This window comes from Leuciscus leuciscus (assembly GCF_965113295.1).
Source record: "Leuciscus leuciscus genome assembly, chromosome: 3".
Classification (NCBI taxonomy): domain Eukaryota; kingdom Metazoa; phylum Chordata; class Actinopteri; order Cypriniformes; family Leuciscidae; genus Leuciscus; species Leuciscus leuciscus.
In genome coordinates, this window is record NC_138727.1 from 47,582,768 (window position 1) to 47,599,846 (window position 17,079).

Genomic DNA, 17,079 nt, shown 5'->3' on the forward strand with positions numbered 1-17,079 from the left:
ACCCCCCCCCCCCCCAATGTGTCAGTCTTGGGTCATGTAGATTGAGTCTAAGGCGGTTTTCATGCTTGGTTTGATTGATTGGTAAAAAAAAAAAAAAAAACACTTCCTCACCAACCTTTTTCACATTGTACTTTTGGGTTTGTTTGATTTGTCGATGTGAGCACTAGTGGCAGCTGTTTACTGATGAGAAACTGCGTTATAGAATGATAAATGTGACCGATCATGCAAAGATGCAATTGAATGTCATCAATACCGGTTTGCTTTGGCGATTGTTTACATGCACATTGTGAACTGTATCCCAAACCAAAGACTCTTGAGGTGTAGTTTGCTGGTTTCGGAAAACTTACACACTAACCAAACGAACTAGACTCAGACATCAAAGCTGTGCTTTATCAAAAAGATGGATCAAAAAGACAACATTAAAAATCTGTGGTGTGGAAGTTCACGTACAAGTGAAGTGTGTCATTCGCAAAATGAATGGCTTATTCCTAACACTCTCTTGTTAAACAACAAGAGTTTTCACGTTGGTTATTAGTTAAATGTTGACGCATGTAATGTTTGCATTAATATGGGAAAATGGGAAAATATATATTTTAAATGTGTCATCAACTAAAATGTTCTTTTCTTTGACTAAAATTAGATTACATTTACCCCTAAACCTACTCCTCACAGAAAACTTTCTGCATGTTTACATTTTCAAAAATGATTTATAAGTTGTTTTCCTTATGGGGACAAAAAAAAAGTCCCTACAAGGACAAGGATTTCAGATATTGCTATCTTTGTGGGGTTTACCGGGCCACACACACACACACACACACACACACACACACACACACACACACACACACACACACACACACACACACACACACACACACACACACACACACACACACACACACACACACACACACACACACTATTAACTATGAGAGGGGGGCTTGTTTCTGCTGACAATCCTCTTGAGTCCTTTATTGAGGGCAACAGCTGGTTGTTCCCTGTGCCCGTATCTCACACCCAGACACACCCTCCAGTGACACACTGATCCCTGTGTTTCTGCTTTTCCTCCCTCCACATGGACTCTCAGCCCCACAAGAGTGCACAAAGAGAAGTCTATTTCCCTCCAAATTAGATTTGCTAGAGGAAAGAGCTTTGCACTTTTATAGCTCACCCAGACTGCAGTAATATTTGGCTTTCATGCATGTGTGTTTGTAGTTCTGCGACATATCTTCTGTAAACCTCACGGTATACTGTAGAACGGACGATGACTAGCGTCAGTTTCAGACTTAGCAATCTAGCAAACTGGATGCTGGAAGGTACTGAATATTGCCACTTTTAAACCTCGCTAGACTTTGGACTAAAGATGGACTTGCGCTCATGTTGTTGGTGGCTGAGGTGTCCGGTAGGTGTACATTTCTATTTATTAAGTTATTTGCGGAAATTGAATGAATATGAAACTTTATAAATAAATATTTTTTTACTATTGTAATGAAATAAATAAATTATATAAATACAATGAATTACCATATGTTTTAATGCTTTTTTTTATATAATACTTTTATATTTTAATCTTTTACTTTTTCATGAAACACAAAATAGAATTTTTTAAGAATATTCATGAAGCAGTTTTTAATACATCAAGTTTGTATTAACTACATCTGTCCAAAAAATATTTTAATAAGATATTTTACTAACTAAATGCAACTAAATATATAGCCTACATAAAACCGAGAACGATTTGAAAATCGTTTTATACACTTTTTTCCACGTAACTAAATATTCACATTACGAATATTGTCCGGCTCTATGACAAATTACTTTATTCCTCTATTGTAGTGTGTTTAAGATAAAAGCATCTGCTAAATGCATAAATCTAAAAACAAATGGAAAGTGTTTGATTAAATATTCATGAAGCTCTTTTGCATACATATATCAGCAGTTCGCAAAGAAATAAGCTCCCACAAGATCAAAAAACACCAATAAAGTACTATAAAAGTAGTTCAAAAGTAGCACTATATTCAAAGTCATCTAAATTGTATGCGACTTGTGACCAAAACGCCACTGACATCATTATGTTGACTTGAGAAATAGCGCTGAGGTAAAATAGTACATTTGCCGCAGCTGTACACAAGGCGACCCGAGTTCAAGGTTCATGCTTTCTCAAGCCAACATCAGTTTGTTCATACAGTATAGCTTCTAGATACAGTTTGGTCTCCTTCAGAAGACTTTGAGTGAATCAATGATATGTGAATACATTATTGGCTGATCTATTCATGTAAGTCTGGCTTGCTGTGACATCTTGTTTGCTGTGTGTTGCATTCATAAATAAAGCTTTATGCCGTTAAACGGTATGCAATATAATTTGCTAGGCAACATACAAATTAATTGAAGTTAATCATGCACACGTTAGCAGTTCCACTGAGATGCGACTCATAATCGCATGTGATCATCTGAAGTGGTGGTGAAAACCACAGAGGTTCTCCTAATGGGAGAAGCGTCACACATTGAGTTGTGCGTGGGGAGCCGGTGTCTGTTGTGATTCCTGTGAATGGCAGTTGTCTGAAATAGCTGCAGGTGTGAGGAGAGCTGGCCCACTTTTGTTGTTTAATATAGACAGGTGGTGTAGACTGAAATGAGACTACAGCTGTTCCCTGGCCTGTCGACTTAATGCACATCTAATCTCATGTACAGCGCAGGCGTACACGGATGTGTGAACATGTTAGAGGCTGTTTGCCCTGGCAAATTCCCATATTTCTCAGTGGATGTCTTGTTGTGGGACTGAGCTGCTTCAATGCTGATGTTGGTGGTCTCAAAGTCTGCTGTGCTAATCTTGAGGAGTCGCGCTGAAACTATTTCGTGCTAGCCTGGAAATCGAGACCTAAATCTGAAAGATTAATGGTCTGGCATCAACTACTGAAAATCGCCCAGCTCGAGGGGCGATTTGAAAATCTCACTGCACGCATTTGGATAACACTACGACCAATCACAACAACAAGCCCCATTCGCTTAGCTACCAGTGGAGCTAACTGGTAGATTAGACTCTTGCCGTATCCGGTCGGCAAAACAGAAAAAAGTCCTTCTTGCAAAGGAACGATTCGAGCGCCGTCTTCTGTTCCTCTTTTAGATAAAAAGCTGTTTCAAACAACTGGTGTTCATCCATAGCCATTTTGAAATGTTTACTAATGACTTCGACGTCACAGCGCTGTCATCATCTGTTTAGCTCGCCTCTGGCCCGCCTATATCAGATAAAACTATGTGATTGGTGCAGCTCGGATACAAGGGCATATTTAATGAGCATCATTACTCGACGCCAGAGTAACTCGCTGAGCAAATTCGACTTGTGCTCTCGCGAGAACTCTGAATTTCCAGGGTAATTTCCTGCAGAAACTGCTAGTAAATTTCACAAATAATTCCAAAGAAACTGCGAGTAACATATTCAATCAAATGTGATTTCGAAAGTAATTTTTACAGAGAGGGCTGTGAAGGATTGCATCTGATTGGTGTGTTTTAAAGAGCCATGGTCACTCACTGACTTCATGGGAATCATGCCATCTCGTGCAATTTAATTAGTTTAATGTTTTTACTGGATCGTTAGAATATTGTTAATCTAATAATAATCCTGTATTTCAAACAAGATTTATGAAATGAGTTTCACAAGGGATATTTATAACATTATTTCTTTATATTAGTTATTATTACATTTTTGTAACATTAATGTATGATAATGAAAATAAAACTAGTCATCTAAAATGTGTGGGTTTGACTGTCAGCTCTAATAAACTTTTGTGTTAATTTTGATAATTTTTTCCATCTTTTGAAAGTTTGATACTATTATACTGATTTTTATTAAATTTTTTTCATTTTGATGCTTATTTTTTTAGTTGTTTTTCCCACCAAATATGATGTCGCTTGGTGGAGGATGATGCCATTAGGGAACTGGCTTTTGGCAGTTGCAAAAGACAATCAGGATGGAAAGTGATATTGAGGAGATAAACTATTAGAACCATATTGAGAAGAAAAAAGAAAAAATATGTTTTGTTTGAAATAAACCTTATTATTTAGAGAAAGAAAAACAATGAAGAAACATCTGGAATTATTAATAATTTATAGATATATAGTTAAACACCAACAAAAATTACAATCACTGAAACCCAGAAAAAAAAGCTAGTATGATTTCAGTCTTCCAATAATAAAACAAATACACTATCGTTCAAAAATCTGGGGTCAGTACGATTTTTTTATGTTTTGGAAAATTATATTATGCTCATCAAGCCTGCATTTATTTGATCAAAAATACTGGGAAAAAACCCCAGTAATATTGTGAAATGTTACAATTTAAAAAGCTGTTTTTAAATATGTTAAAATATTATTTATTTCTGTGATGCAAAGCTGAATTTTCAGCATAATTACTCCTGTCTTCAGTGTCACATGATCCTTCAGAAATCATTCTAATATGCTGCATTATTATCAGTGTTGGAAACAGTTGTGCTGCTTAGTTTTTTCCAACTGCTTACACACGTTTTCAGAACTATGTCTCCTTTTTTCAAAACTCTACACACAATTCCCCAAACTGCACACACATAAATGCAAAATGCCTCACATCTGCTTCAAAATGTTACACTGCATTCAAAATGCCATAAACACAAGTCAGAATGAAGCATTTGCATCAAATGGCAAACACTTCTTTCATAATAGTACATTTTTGGATATACCATGTAAACACTGTTGTTCTAAATCTAAAGCTCTTTGGTCTTTCATAGGTTTACATTTCAATATAATGTTCTACAGTGAAAGTAATCTGATGTAACAAGTACACTGTAAACACCAATGCAATGTAGAAACAGAAAATATTTATTAGGCCTAACATTATTGTTGTTTACAGTAGCATACAATTGTGTGTGTGTGTGTGTGTGTGTGTGTGTGTGTGTGTGTGTGTGTGTGTGTGTGTGTGTGTGTGTGTGTGTGTGTGTGTGTGTGTGTGTGTGTGTATGTGTGTGTGTGGGGTCCCGGGGGGTCCCAGGAATCCATGGTTCAAAACAGATCATCTGACCTTTGACCTATTTAGGCCTATACTACACTAAAGCAGTGATTGGTTAGTGATCAGTTAAGCAATTCGTGTTTGCACATATGAGGAGTGTGTGTGTGACCTGGTGAATAAGTGTAGCATTTTGATTGGTTGTGTTTGGAATAGGAAAGCAAGTCACTTCCTGTTAAGATTTTTGTGTTTTAGGTAGAGAATTGTGTGTAGTGTTTTGAAAAAAGTGTTTAATGCAATTGAAAACTGAGTCAAAGGCTGAGAAATAGCTTATGGTTTTGGAGATTTGGTATGTAGTTTTGCACTTTGAGTGAGAGGTTTCAAAAATCGTGTGACATGAAAAGATTTTGTGTGTAAGCAGTTGGAAAAAACTGTAATATTTTGGAAACGGTGATACTTTTCACCGTTTCCAAAATATTCTTTACCCAAGATTCTTTGATGAATATGAAGTTCAAAAGAACAACATTTATTTGAATTAGAAATCTTTTGTAACATTATAAATGTCTTTATTTTTATTATTTTTTACTCATTTAATTAATTAAATATAATATGATCATTTTAATTCATCCTCTCTGAATAAAAGTAAAAAACTCTTAATGACTGCAGACTTTTTAGTGGTAAGCGTTTGCTACATAGACTTTTACTGCATACTGAGAATACCAAGTTAACAATTTAAGTATCAGAATATTGAATTCAATCCCTAAATATATTTGGAAAGGTTGTGTGTGTGTGTGTGTGTGTGTGTGTGTGTGTGTGTGTGTGTGTGTGTGTGTGTGTGTGTGTGTGTGTGTGTGTGTGTGTTGTGTTGTGTGTGTGTGTGTACAGGAGAAGAATTCAGACGAATTCAACCTCTTAATCTCCTGGAAAATCCCACTCTATAAATGTGTATCTGTGCTGAAGCGGTTTGACGTCACGCTCCTGCCTCTTTATAAAACATCATTGTCTGCTATGTGTTTTTGAAATACGTGCATCTGTGTGCACATTTATTTCTAGCCAAAATCGAAGCGACCAGCTATTTATCCTGTCCGTTTTTTCATGGCATTCCTGTCGAACATCCGGTTAGTGTAAAAATATGAGTGTGTCTGAGTCTGGCCAGCATGATGGCGCATTACGGAACAAATTGGCCACTTTGGGACACGTCTAAATGACTCCCTCCGCCCCGCATTCACCACACACTCTAAATAAATGCTGCTTTTTGAAGCGGGGCCATTAGTCCTGAGGACTGACCATTACCCACACTGCAGCAGTGAGTTTTCAGAGCTCCCCCGCGTCGCTACGCTGATTTATTACCGCTCTGAGATTGACCTTGTGGTTGTATGGGTTTGGATTGAGGCTGGTTGCTTGCTTTACCTCGACTCTAACTGAACTTTTAGGCATGGAAGGTGAGGTAAGTGTGATGTTGCAGTACTTTTTAATGAGTTAGCATGGCTTGGTAACCCTAACCTTTTTAAAATATGGTCCTCTTGGTGCTGTTAATAGGACAAAATGCAAAAACCTTTTAGTCTTTACATCCTGCTGATTCTTTTAATTAAGCACCTTATAAATTATCAATCTCACCCTGTTGAACTGATGAATGATGCAAACCTGTAAAAGACTCTTAAGACCCCTTGAGGAGGTGTGTGTGTGTGAGAGAGAGAGAGAGAGAGTTAATGTCTCTGTGTCTTCTTGTCTAGCTTGATAGTTCATCCAAAACTCTTTCTTTCTTGGAACAAAATATGACGTTTGAAGCATCTTTACAAGCTTCGAAAACAATACCGTAAAATATAAAAAAATCTCATAATTTAAAATTGTCATAACAATTATGACATTCAAAATTGTGAAGAAATGTCATGATTATGACATAAAAAACAAATGAAAAAAGTCTAAATTGGTTTGATTTGAATTATGAGATAAAAAGGCATTACATCGGAATGATGACGTCATAATAATGATGTAGTTGACATTTGTATGGTGTAATTATAACTTTTTATGCCTGTAATTGAGATAAACATAAAAGCATAATTTTGAGATAAGTCTAAAGTAAGACATTGCCACACAACTTTTTATCTTGGAAATTGGTTTAATTTGAATTATGAAATAAAAAAATACACAAGACGAAATTATTGCATGTCATCATCAGAATTAACACAATTATGCTTTTTGTCATAATTATGACAAATTTGAAGTTATTGGATACTTTTATCTCATAATTATGACTTAGTATCTTAGTAAATTCACTTAATGTCATAATTAACCTTTTTTTTATTTTTATATGGCATAAACAAGCTTCCATTATATTCCATGTCTTCTGAAGTTATCTTTAAAATGATTTCATTTGTTCACCCTCTATGCCGTTAGTGTTCTCTGTTTGTGTTTATTAAGTGTTGCACCATGTTTGCCCTCATTGACGCACCATTTCAGACATGCAGAATGGAAAATACATTTTGAAATCTGGAGCAGAGGGGAAGATGTTCAGTGAATAATCTAAAACGTGGCCTGTTCTTCACAAAAAAGCTATTGTGTGGCTTCAGAACATTTGAAATATAGTGAACGAGTTATTATAGACAATCATTTTATGGCCTCTTTGGAGCTTCAAAACTGTCAGAAATGTTCTTTCTCGGTGGACAGTTTAGGAACGACGCGAGTTTGAGTAAATGATGACAGAATATTCATTTATAGGTGAGTTCTCCCTTTAACTGGATACATTTCCTCAGTTGATTTGCAGAACCGGAGGCTCTTAGACTCGATGTGATCTGTGGCTCAGATAGCGGCGTCTGCTCAGCCAATAAGCAGATGTGAAACAGATAGACTGTGGCCGCATCGATCCAGCACTGACTTATATAATAGCCGGGCTGATTTTTACCCCTTAAAAAGAGAGCTGTTCGAGTTTCTGGTTTTCTGATTGAGTTTACAATCGCCCCTTGCTATCTGTCCCGCCCGCCGCCTCAGGGGACCACTGTCCAGAGACGCCCCAGAACGACATGTGTAAACTGGGAGTTTCCCGCTCTGAGATCAGTGAACTATGATAAGTGCACGAGGGATCGGTCGTGGGAAGACGACTGGCTTCTTGCGGGTCGAATAAACAGATGTCTTTTGATGTGGTGCGGGTTTCATCTCCACATGAGGTCTGAAGTGCCCCGTTAAATGAACTCTCGCTCTACACTATTAAGTGGAAAGATTCCAAATATTATATTATAAGTCCCCCTGTGATGAAAATCAAGTTTTTAATGTTTATATGTCTATGTGGTGTTTTTAATATGCTTTAAGACAAACCATGTGTAAACTCATTAGTCGACACCATTGCTGAGTATTTTCTCCTTAAAACTGCAGTGAACCAAATCTTGAAATTTTGAAAATCGCTGGTGTTTCTGATGTCACAAACTACCTTGTGATCGTCAACGAGTGGATCTCTGAGCTGGTGTGAGTGAGTGGAGGCGGGGCTCATTTGCATATTCCTAGAACCACATATAATAAATGAGGCAAGGGTGTCGAGTTACATTCAAGATATTTTAAGGCATGAAGAATTTTTTTCAAGGAAAAAACTTTTAAATATGTGAATTTGGTGATTAAAGATGATTATAAGGGATAAAGTTATTGAATACAGGGGGACTTTAAAGTGTTCTTTAAACACTGTCTAAGGGCAATTCACACCGCACGGTTAAACTCCAACAAACAAATTGACCGTTGGATTTAGAATTTTATGAAGAATAACTGTCATGTTCACATCGCCCCAACAGACACTGACAAACACTTGAACATGTTCAGTCGGGTGAAAACAAACTCTGACCAACACCAACATACGACGACAGGTGTAACACACCGATCCAACAAAACCCAAACAAGCGTGTTTGTTGGCGTTTGTCTGTGCGGTGTGAATTGCCAATAAGAGTCTACTGCTGTGGTTGTGCTTTTAGATGTAGGAATGGGTCAGGATGGCCGACTGGTCATCCAACAAATGACTAATCCATTAGAAAGATCGGCTAGTTCTGACATTTGTAGTGGTGAGGCTTTTATAAAGGTTGGAAGACAGATTAGTTGACTAGTTGTTCAGGCAATTAACTAAGAAGTCTTGGAAAATTTTGTTGTAGCACTGCAGTTTTTGAACTTTTTGATGCCATAGACCCACAGAAATGATGATTCCCTTTTGAAGGGCCCAAATCTAAAAATATTAAGGGTACTGTATCGTGTATCATGGTTTCCACAGAAATATGAAGCAGCAACTGTTTTCAACATTGACAACAATAAATGTTACAATAATAAGTGAACATAGTAATGTTTCTTGAGCAGTAAATCATCATATTAGCCTGATTTCTGAAGGATCATGTGACACTAAAGACTGGAGTAATGATGCTGAAAATTCAGCTTTGATCACAGGAGTAAATTGCATTTTACAATATATTCAAGTAGAGAACTGTTATTTTAAATTGTAATAATATTACACAATATTACTGATTTTATGATTTTTAATCAAATAAATGCTGACTTTGTGAGCAAGAGATTTTTATCGTTTTTTTATAGTCACCTTTTATAAAAAAAATTGCAATGTCTCTTGTAGTGTTTAGTCATCCAAGGCTTGTTTCTGATCCGAACCGACCTTTGAACAGTATATTTTATATATTTTAACATGTTAGGGAATATTTATACTGCATTTTTTTTTAAATGTATATATTATCTGGAATATTAAATAAAATATCTGGACAATTTTGTAAATTATTTAATTTTAAATTTAATTTTACTTTATTTTACAAGGCCATATTTCTACACAGTAAATTATTTGCACCCCAGTTTGAAACCCTGGTTTAGCACACCACTACTCTGATTGGTCTCGTTCTCCTCCGAACTCTAGTCTTTAACATGACGCGTCTCATTTTTATTCCACTTTATCTGCCACTGAAAAAGTGAACGAGTGACCATGCGTGCTGCAGATTCACTGTTGGTTCAGTTCTCATCATCACCTCCTGCTCTCTTTCCTCATTGCAGGGAAGAAGAGATCCCGTGTTCCTCACTGGAGGGAGTTTCCCACCTGATTGTCCCGTCTGCAGTGAGACACTCATCAAACTCAGCGTCTACGGTGTGAATGACGGCCACCAGCAGACGGTGAGTGAAGAGGTTTCTCTCAACATCAATCTGAGCCGGAGACTCGTGTTACGGCTCTTCTCGTCTCGGGTCCTTTCAGCTGTTGTTCTGCAGATCTCAGTCTCTGGTCCGTGTTGTTTGCTAAACCCTGAATGTTTTTTTTCTTGTAATCACATGCTTGGTAATTTCTGTCACAAAATCATTGAGAGCTGCAGCTTTAGTCTATAAATCAGACGTTGTCTTGCAAGCCACATGTTTGATTATTTTGCATAAAGTCTGGCACATTGACGTTTTATTCTGCCACAAATTGACAGTAATTTAATTTCTCTGTCACAGCGGTCCATTCTGCAGACAACACCAAAGAAATTAGATATTATTTCACAGACAAAATCTGATAACAAATCAGGATATTCAGATGTGCTTGAGAAATTTGCCAACTTTAATGCTCGGTACACATTGTACGAGTTTGGGCTGTCCCAGACGAAAGATGACCAATCTGGCTTTTTGCTCCTAAACGGTGGTCCTGCGCCGTACAGTGAGAGAGATTCGAAGACGGCCATTGTCACGGTCTTACGACCAAAGATAGCTTGCAATCATTTTCTGACAGTGTCTGTAAGCAGCCAAGTCTATTACTTAAAGATCAGCATACATTTGGAAATTGACTTTTTGACAAACGTTTGGCAGATCATTTATAAATACAGAGAACAATACTGGTCCCAAAATAGAGCCTTGTGGGACCCCTGCTGGACATTCAAGGGAAGACGACATGGTGCCACCAACACTCACAGATTGTCTTCTGTTGGACAAGTAAGATTGAAACCAAGCTAGCGCATTTTCTGCAACGTTGAAGTGAGTCAGTTTAGACAGAAGGGCTCGATGATCTACTGTATCGAACGCCTTCTTTAAATCCAAAAAGACTGCACCAACACAGGTGGTTTTATCAAGCAAGGATTTCACTGTTTCTGTGAAGACACAGTTTGCCGTCTCTTTGGAGTGTTACTGGCGAAACCCAAATTGCATGGGGTGCAGGAGAGAATGGCCGTGGCTGAGGTGTTTATTCAGAAGCTTGGCGATCCACTTTTCTGCAACCTTAGATACAACAGGGAGGATGCTGATGGGGCGATCATTTGAAAGGTTTGTTTTGTCTCCTGATTTAAAAATTGGTGAGACTATACCCACCTTCCATCCTGATGGCAATTAAAGGTAGTTTAATCTATTAGAGTTAGAGGAACTGTTGCTAAAGATACAGCAGCCATATCTTGGCTCCTGCCAATGTGGCCAGCAGCCAGCAGCCATATCACCCTGTAGCCCAAGACTGGTTGCCCACTGAAGCTGAAGCTAAGCAGGGCTGAGCCTGGTTAGTACCTGGATGGGAGACCTCCTGAGAAAACCAGGTTGCTGCTGGAAGAGGTGTTAGTGAGGCCAGCAGGGGGCGCTCACCCTGTGGTCTGTGTGGGTCCTAATGCCCCAGTATAGTGACGGGGACACTATACTGCCAAAAGAGTACCGTCCTTCGGATGAGACGTTAAACCGAGGTCCTGACTCTCTGTGGTCATTAAAAATCCCAGGATGTCCTTCGAAAAAGAGTAGGGGTGTAACCCTGGCATCCTGGCCAAATTTGCCCATTGGCCTCTGTCCATCATGGCCTCCTAATCATCCCAATATACTGATTGGCTTCATCACCGTCTCCTCTCCACCAGTAAGCTGGTGTGTGGTGGGCGTTCTGGCGCAATATGGCTGCCGTCGCATCATCCAAGTGGATGCTGCACATTGGTGGTGGTTGAGGAGATTCCCCCCTTCTATGTAAAGCGCTTTGAGGTCTCAGAAAAAGCGCTATATAAATGTAACAAATTATTATTATTAAATTATATAACACGCTAGAAACATAATAATCACTGCAATAATGATACAATCATACACTCTTAAGCATTTGCCTATTTATATCCAAACAGTTGTTGTTTTTTGGCCGGGAAGTGAAATGTATTGGCATTAATCACAGAGTTTATCACTGCAGGCCTTAAGCTAAACTGAACAAAGCACCTGTCCAGTGCTGTGTGTGTACAGTATGTCATGTTTATTAGCCCCCTGAGAGAGTCAGGACCTCATTACATTTATTTTCCCACAGCAGACACAAAGCTGGTGTGGCCTAGTGGTTAAAGATCAAGGCTGTTAAGTGAAGAAGAAGTGAAGTGACGTAAAGGCCAAGTATGGCAACCATACTAAGAATTTGTCCTCTTCATTTAACCCTTCCAAGTTAGTGCACACACATTAGGAGCAGTGAGTAGTGAACACTTTTGAGAATCGAAACCTCGACTCTCTAACCATTAGGCCACAACTGCATGACTGTGGGTTTAAATCCTGAAGAGGAATGTTGAGCTGTCAAGACTCTTCAACCCTAGATTCCTCCAGCGATATTGTGCCTGTTTGAGTCATTTCGTTTCAGTGAATCAGTTCCAATCCACTTCATTCTGCCAAGCTTCAGGAAGCAGAACATTAGCAGAAGATGCTAATGAGAGCTAGAAAGAGAGTTTTTGAAATTCTGAGCAGATCCTTCAGGTTTCATTTGAGCATCATTTCCTCGTCCGCCTGTAGCTTCACACTTTAGTATTCCTGTACGAGCCCTGCCTCATGAATAAGAGAGCAGGAAGAGCGATGGAAACACTTCCCGATTGCCCTCACTGGATTTGATCTTGCCGGAGGGCATGAAGTCAGAACGGACAGGTGGACTGCATTGCATCTCACATATATAGATAAAAAAAATAATACCAGGGTTATTTCTGTAATGCTCTACCTTACGACCGGCACTTCAACTTTAATTACTGTATAACTTGATTATTTAGATAATGGCAAATAAATAACATGATAGTTAGTCATGTTAGTCATGTTAGTCATGTCATGGTCAATAGTGATGACTTTAGCTTTGTGAAATTATGCTACATAAAACATACCTGCGCGTATCAGGCGTAAACTGTGAAGTTCACTCTTTGACAGTAGGTGGCGCTTCTGAAACAGCAGTGATATAGCGTTTCCTTGATTACCGCCGTACACAAAGCAGCGCTTCGCTTATAAACACTACTTTGACAATAGGCATTATACTAAGGTAAGAGGAAAAGAAAATGCCATTGAAACATTTCTGAAGACAGTCAGTTCCCTTCAGAGAAACATTCATATAAACCCCCCATTAACTCCATTATACATATAACCCATATTTCGAACATCGTGAACAGCGAGCAACTCCTAGGAACTTGACAACATCCAGTCAAACACTATGTTAAGTCAGCACTATTTAGTAAAACTAATGCATCTTTCATGTTTTGCATCTTTAAAAATGGAGCTTAATATTTTGTCTAGGATTTTAAAGCGTATGTGATGGACACGTGGAACTGCACAGAGTATAGGGTTGTCAACTTCAGAAAATAAGGAATATAAGGGACAATCGTGGTTCTTTATAAGGGACACTCAAAATATTTGTACTGTACCACACAGTGTAGGCCTATGTCATTTCAGTGTCTGCAGTTAAGTGTGTGTATAAAAGGTGTGTGTATATAAACATATATATGTGTTGTTTTGCTTAACCTATCAATGCACAATTTACTCCTAAAAAGAATTTTAACATCATAGAAATAAATGTCAGTTGTTACACACAAACCATCTAAAGTGTTTGTAGCATTATACACTACCGTTCTAAAGTTTGGGATTATAAATAATTTGTTTTAAAGAAATGAATAGTTTTATTCTGCAAGAATGCATTAAATGTGTCAAAGGTGACAGTAAAGACATTTTAATGTTACAAAAGCTTTCTATTAATTTCAGATTAATGTTTTTTTTTTTTTTTTTACTTTCTATTCATCAGAGAATCCTGAAAAAAAATGTACACAACTGGTTTCAACATGGATTTCCTATTACTGCATCACCTTGAATATCATAATGATTTGTTTGCAATATAATCTACAAATGCATACATAAACAGATGTTCCGCCACATTTTACTCGCATACACCTAGTTTGCAGAACAAATAAACCGACAAACTAAACGCTCTCGTGGTGTCTGCCGTTGCTAAGCAATCATGAGCCGTGTTCTCCATGATGACAGTTTCAGCAAAGGATAAATGGATTTCGAGCCCTTGCATTAGCTCTACTGCTAGATATATTTATGGAGATGAATCATGAGCAATAAAAAACCCGCCCTGTACAGCTATGATCAGCTGTTCGTCCACCTTCGCTGAGCTTTCAATGTTGTTACGGAAAGGCCAAAGCTGATCGGTTGGTTCGATGTCACATGACCTGCTTGTGGCATTCTGAAAATGTGAGATTTTTTCATCTCGCTGCGGCATAGACACGCCTGGAAAAAACGAGTGTTGCAATGGCGTTGCTCTCTATTTGAGCGTGCTTGTAGCACGTCTACATTTAAAATAACAAACTTGGACGCAACATATGTGAAGCCCATTAGTTAGTGGTTAGATCAGCATAGCAGTCAATAAACAGGACAAAGGAGGTCACGTACGGGACAAATCATTTAGACCCAATATACGGGACGTCCCGGCTAATACGGGACAGTTGGAAACCCTAGTACAGAGTAAGATAACAACCCACATAACACAATATTCTCAAGAGGTTGAAATTCCAGAAATAGGCTTTGTTTATGCACTAAATAAAATGCAAACTTCTGAACCCGCAGCGAGGGCTTTGGAGTCGTATGGGCTCCATTACTGTCAGGTCCAGCTCTGTGGTCTGAGCTTACTCAAGAGATTGCTGCCTATATATAGTGGCTTATCTGAAGATCAAAAGATTCCAGTCAGACATGTTTGCTTTTGCTTCATAACTGTGATGGATCAGATGGATAGTGATGTAGATCTCCATGTTTTTAAACGCACAGCTTTCACTTACAAATGCAGAGCATGCCTCCTTATTACTCTGCATGAAGAAACTTGGAAAATTATGATTTATTTCAGTGGCTTGTTTGTTTTAATATTGCATCTTGTTGATCTCTGTGCGCCTGGAGTACTAGGTGGGACAAAACAAGTTTAGCTTCAGGACTCAGCAACATAGTGTCGGCCCAGATCAGGTCCACATCTGGTCCACTTGGATTCCACACGGTCCAGATGTGGGCCGGATCTGGGCCGATACTATGTTGCTGTCTGGGATTTGGCTTCAAGAGGCTAAATTGTTACAAATTGGCTTCAGAATTGTTTAATGTACAAAAATGAAATAAATATATTTTTGAAAAATCAAACATTGAAAGATTTTAATATTACTATGAACTGCATATAAGCTCATGCAACGCTATTAAAAAACGACATAAACATTAACAATTTTATAAATGCATAAAGCATTTGTAGTTTGAGTAATTTTTAATTTTTAAATGTCAAATCAGTTTTGATGGATTTGTGCTCTTTGGTAACCAATAATTTACAAATCTTGTTGCAAGTGAACCTTTTTGTACATTTTCTTTTACTTTGTAGTTTTGTTCATTTTTCATTGTTCGTTTTTGTTGGCATCTCTCTGATTTGTTTTGTTTCTACCAAATATAGAAGTTCATTAGCCTATTGTAAAGTTCATAAGCCTATTGATTTTGCTATCATAAAATGGTGTTATGATAATTATCCACAATTATATGTTCAGTTGCATATTATTATTAGCATTTAGCATTGTTTTTCCCCCCTGTTGTCCATGACCCTGTCAGAACTGTGTATTGACTTTTCATTTTTGAACTCGCTAAATCATTGGAGATCACCTTGTGAATGATCACGATTCAGTTTGAGATATTGTGGAAAACTTAATGAGGCAAATAAAATGAACTTAATGAAACTGCATATTGCATGTGGTGTTAGAGAGAGAGAAAGAGAGAGAGAATAAGTGTAAGAAATGAGCAGAAACATTCGGCCAATGCAGATAAGACTTCTCATATCTTATAGCACTTGTGTACCTGATTTAAGAAGCACTTTGAGAGGCAAACTAATAGCTGTGCTACAAGTTGCTTGTCAGGAGAAAGTAATTATCTACTGTCCGCTGGACTGCTGAACATGTCATAGCTGTCGCAGCAACAGCGCACCAGCTAATCAAGCGCTCCTTCATTTCCATTCACGCTCAGAAGGAACACGCCACCAGATAATGAACGAATATTTTTATCACTTAGTCTCCATAAACCCGCCCCTTAATTTGATTGTCTTGATGCATGGAGGTGCTCATGGGAGCGAAGAAGCGCTTGCATAATCACTGATTTTCCTAAACGCGTTGAAAAGTATAAAAACTAGTTATTAAAGTTATTAGATGTGCATACATCAATTTATCCAGAGTGAGAAATGGTTTGGGGCAGGGGTCCAAAAGTAGGTTTTGGCGAGGTGCAAATTGTGAGGAAACTGTGAAAATATACCAGCCAAGAAACTGGAATTTTGCAGTATGTGTGTATGCATTTATTTATGGATTTATGTACACATTTATGCATTTATTTATTTTAGCATTTATTTATTTTAGCATTCATGCATTTATTTATATGAAAGTACCCCTATTATGCTAAATGCTCCAAATTTTGTTTTGGAGTCTCCTACAATAGATTTACATGCATCCAAACACTTTAATTTTCTCATAATACACATTGCAGCATCACCTCTGTACTCACAGTGTCTGAAACAGTTTGATTGAGGATTCTGTCTCTATAAACCCCTCCTTTCCAAGAGAATACTCTGCTCTGACTGGTCAGATGGCCCAGTCTATTGTAATTGGTCTTCTCTGATAAGTCAGACACATTGGGCAAACACTGAACCAGACTATTTAAATTTTGAGCAAGTAATCTCATTGGCTGCAGGATCAGCAGAGGCCAATCAGCTTTTGCCATGCGGTAATCACTTGCAGATTGCATGTATAGGACCGATCAGCCTGTGCTATCTAGAGTTTCATGACTGAACTAGATATTTATTACATTCATTTATATCATACTCAAAACCTTGATATTTAAATAGAACAATCTAAAGTACAAGCTAATTTTAAAGT

General features: G+C 37.9%; 1 protein-coding gene across 3 annotated transcripts in view; it reads left to right on the forward strand.

The window, feature by feature from the left end:
- The first annotated feature begins 1,115 nt into the window (after positions 1-1,115).
- The window catches only part of inpp4b (inositol polyphosphate-4-phosphatase type II B), a 175,585-nt gene continuing 159,621 nt past the window's right edge, over positions 1,116-17,079 (forward strand). Inside the window, exons 1-2 of one of the 3 annotated variants that reach the window (XM_082164272.1) lie at positions 1,116-1,402; positions 9,995-10,111. In XM_082164272.1, the coding sequence (XP_082020398.1) occupies positions 1,364-1,402; positions 9,995-10,111 (156 nt within the window). In that variant the 5' untranslated portion in view covers positions 1,116-1,363. Of the gene's footprint in view, positions 1,403-6,242; positions 6,423-9,994; positions 10,112-17,079 lie in introns of those variants that run through there. The other 2 variants (XM_082164274.1, XM_082164273.1) reach the window with 2 other exon arrangements.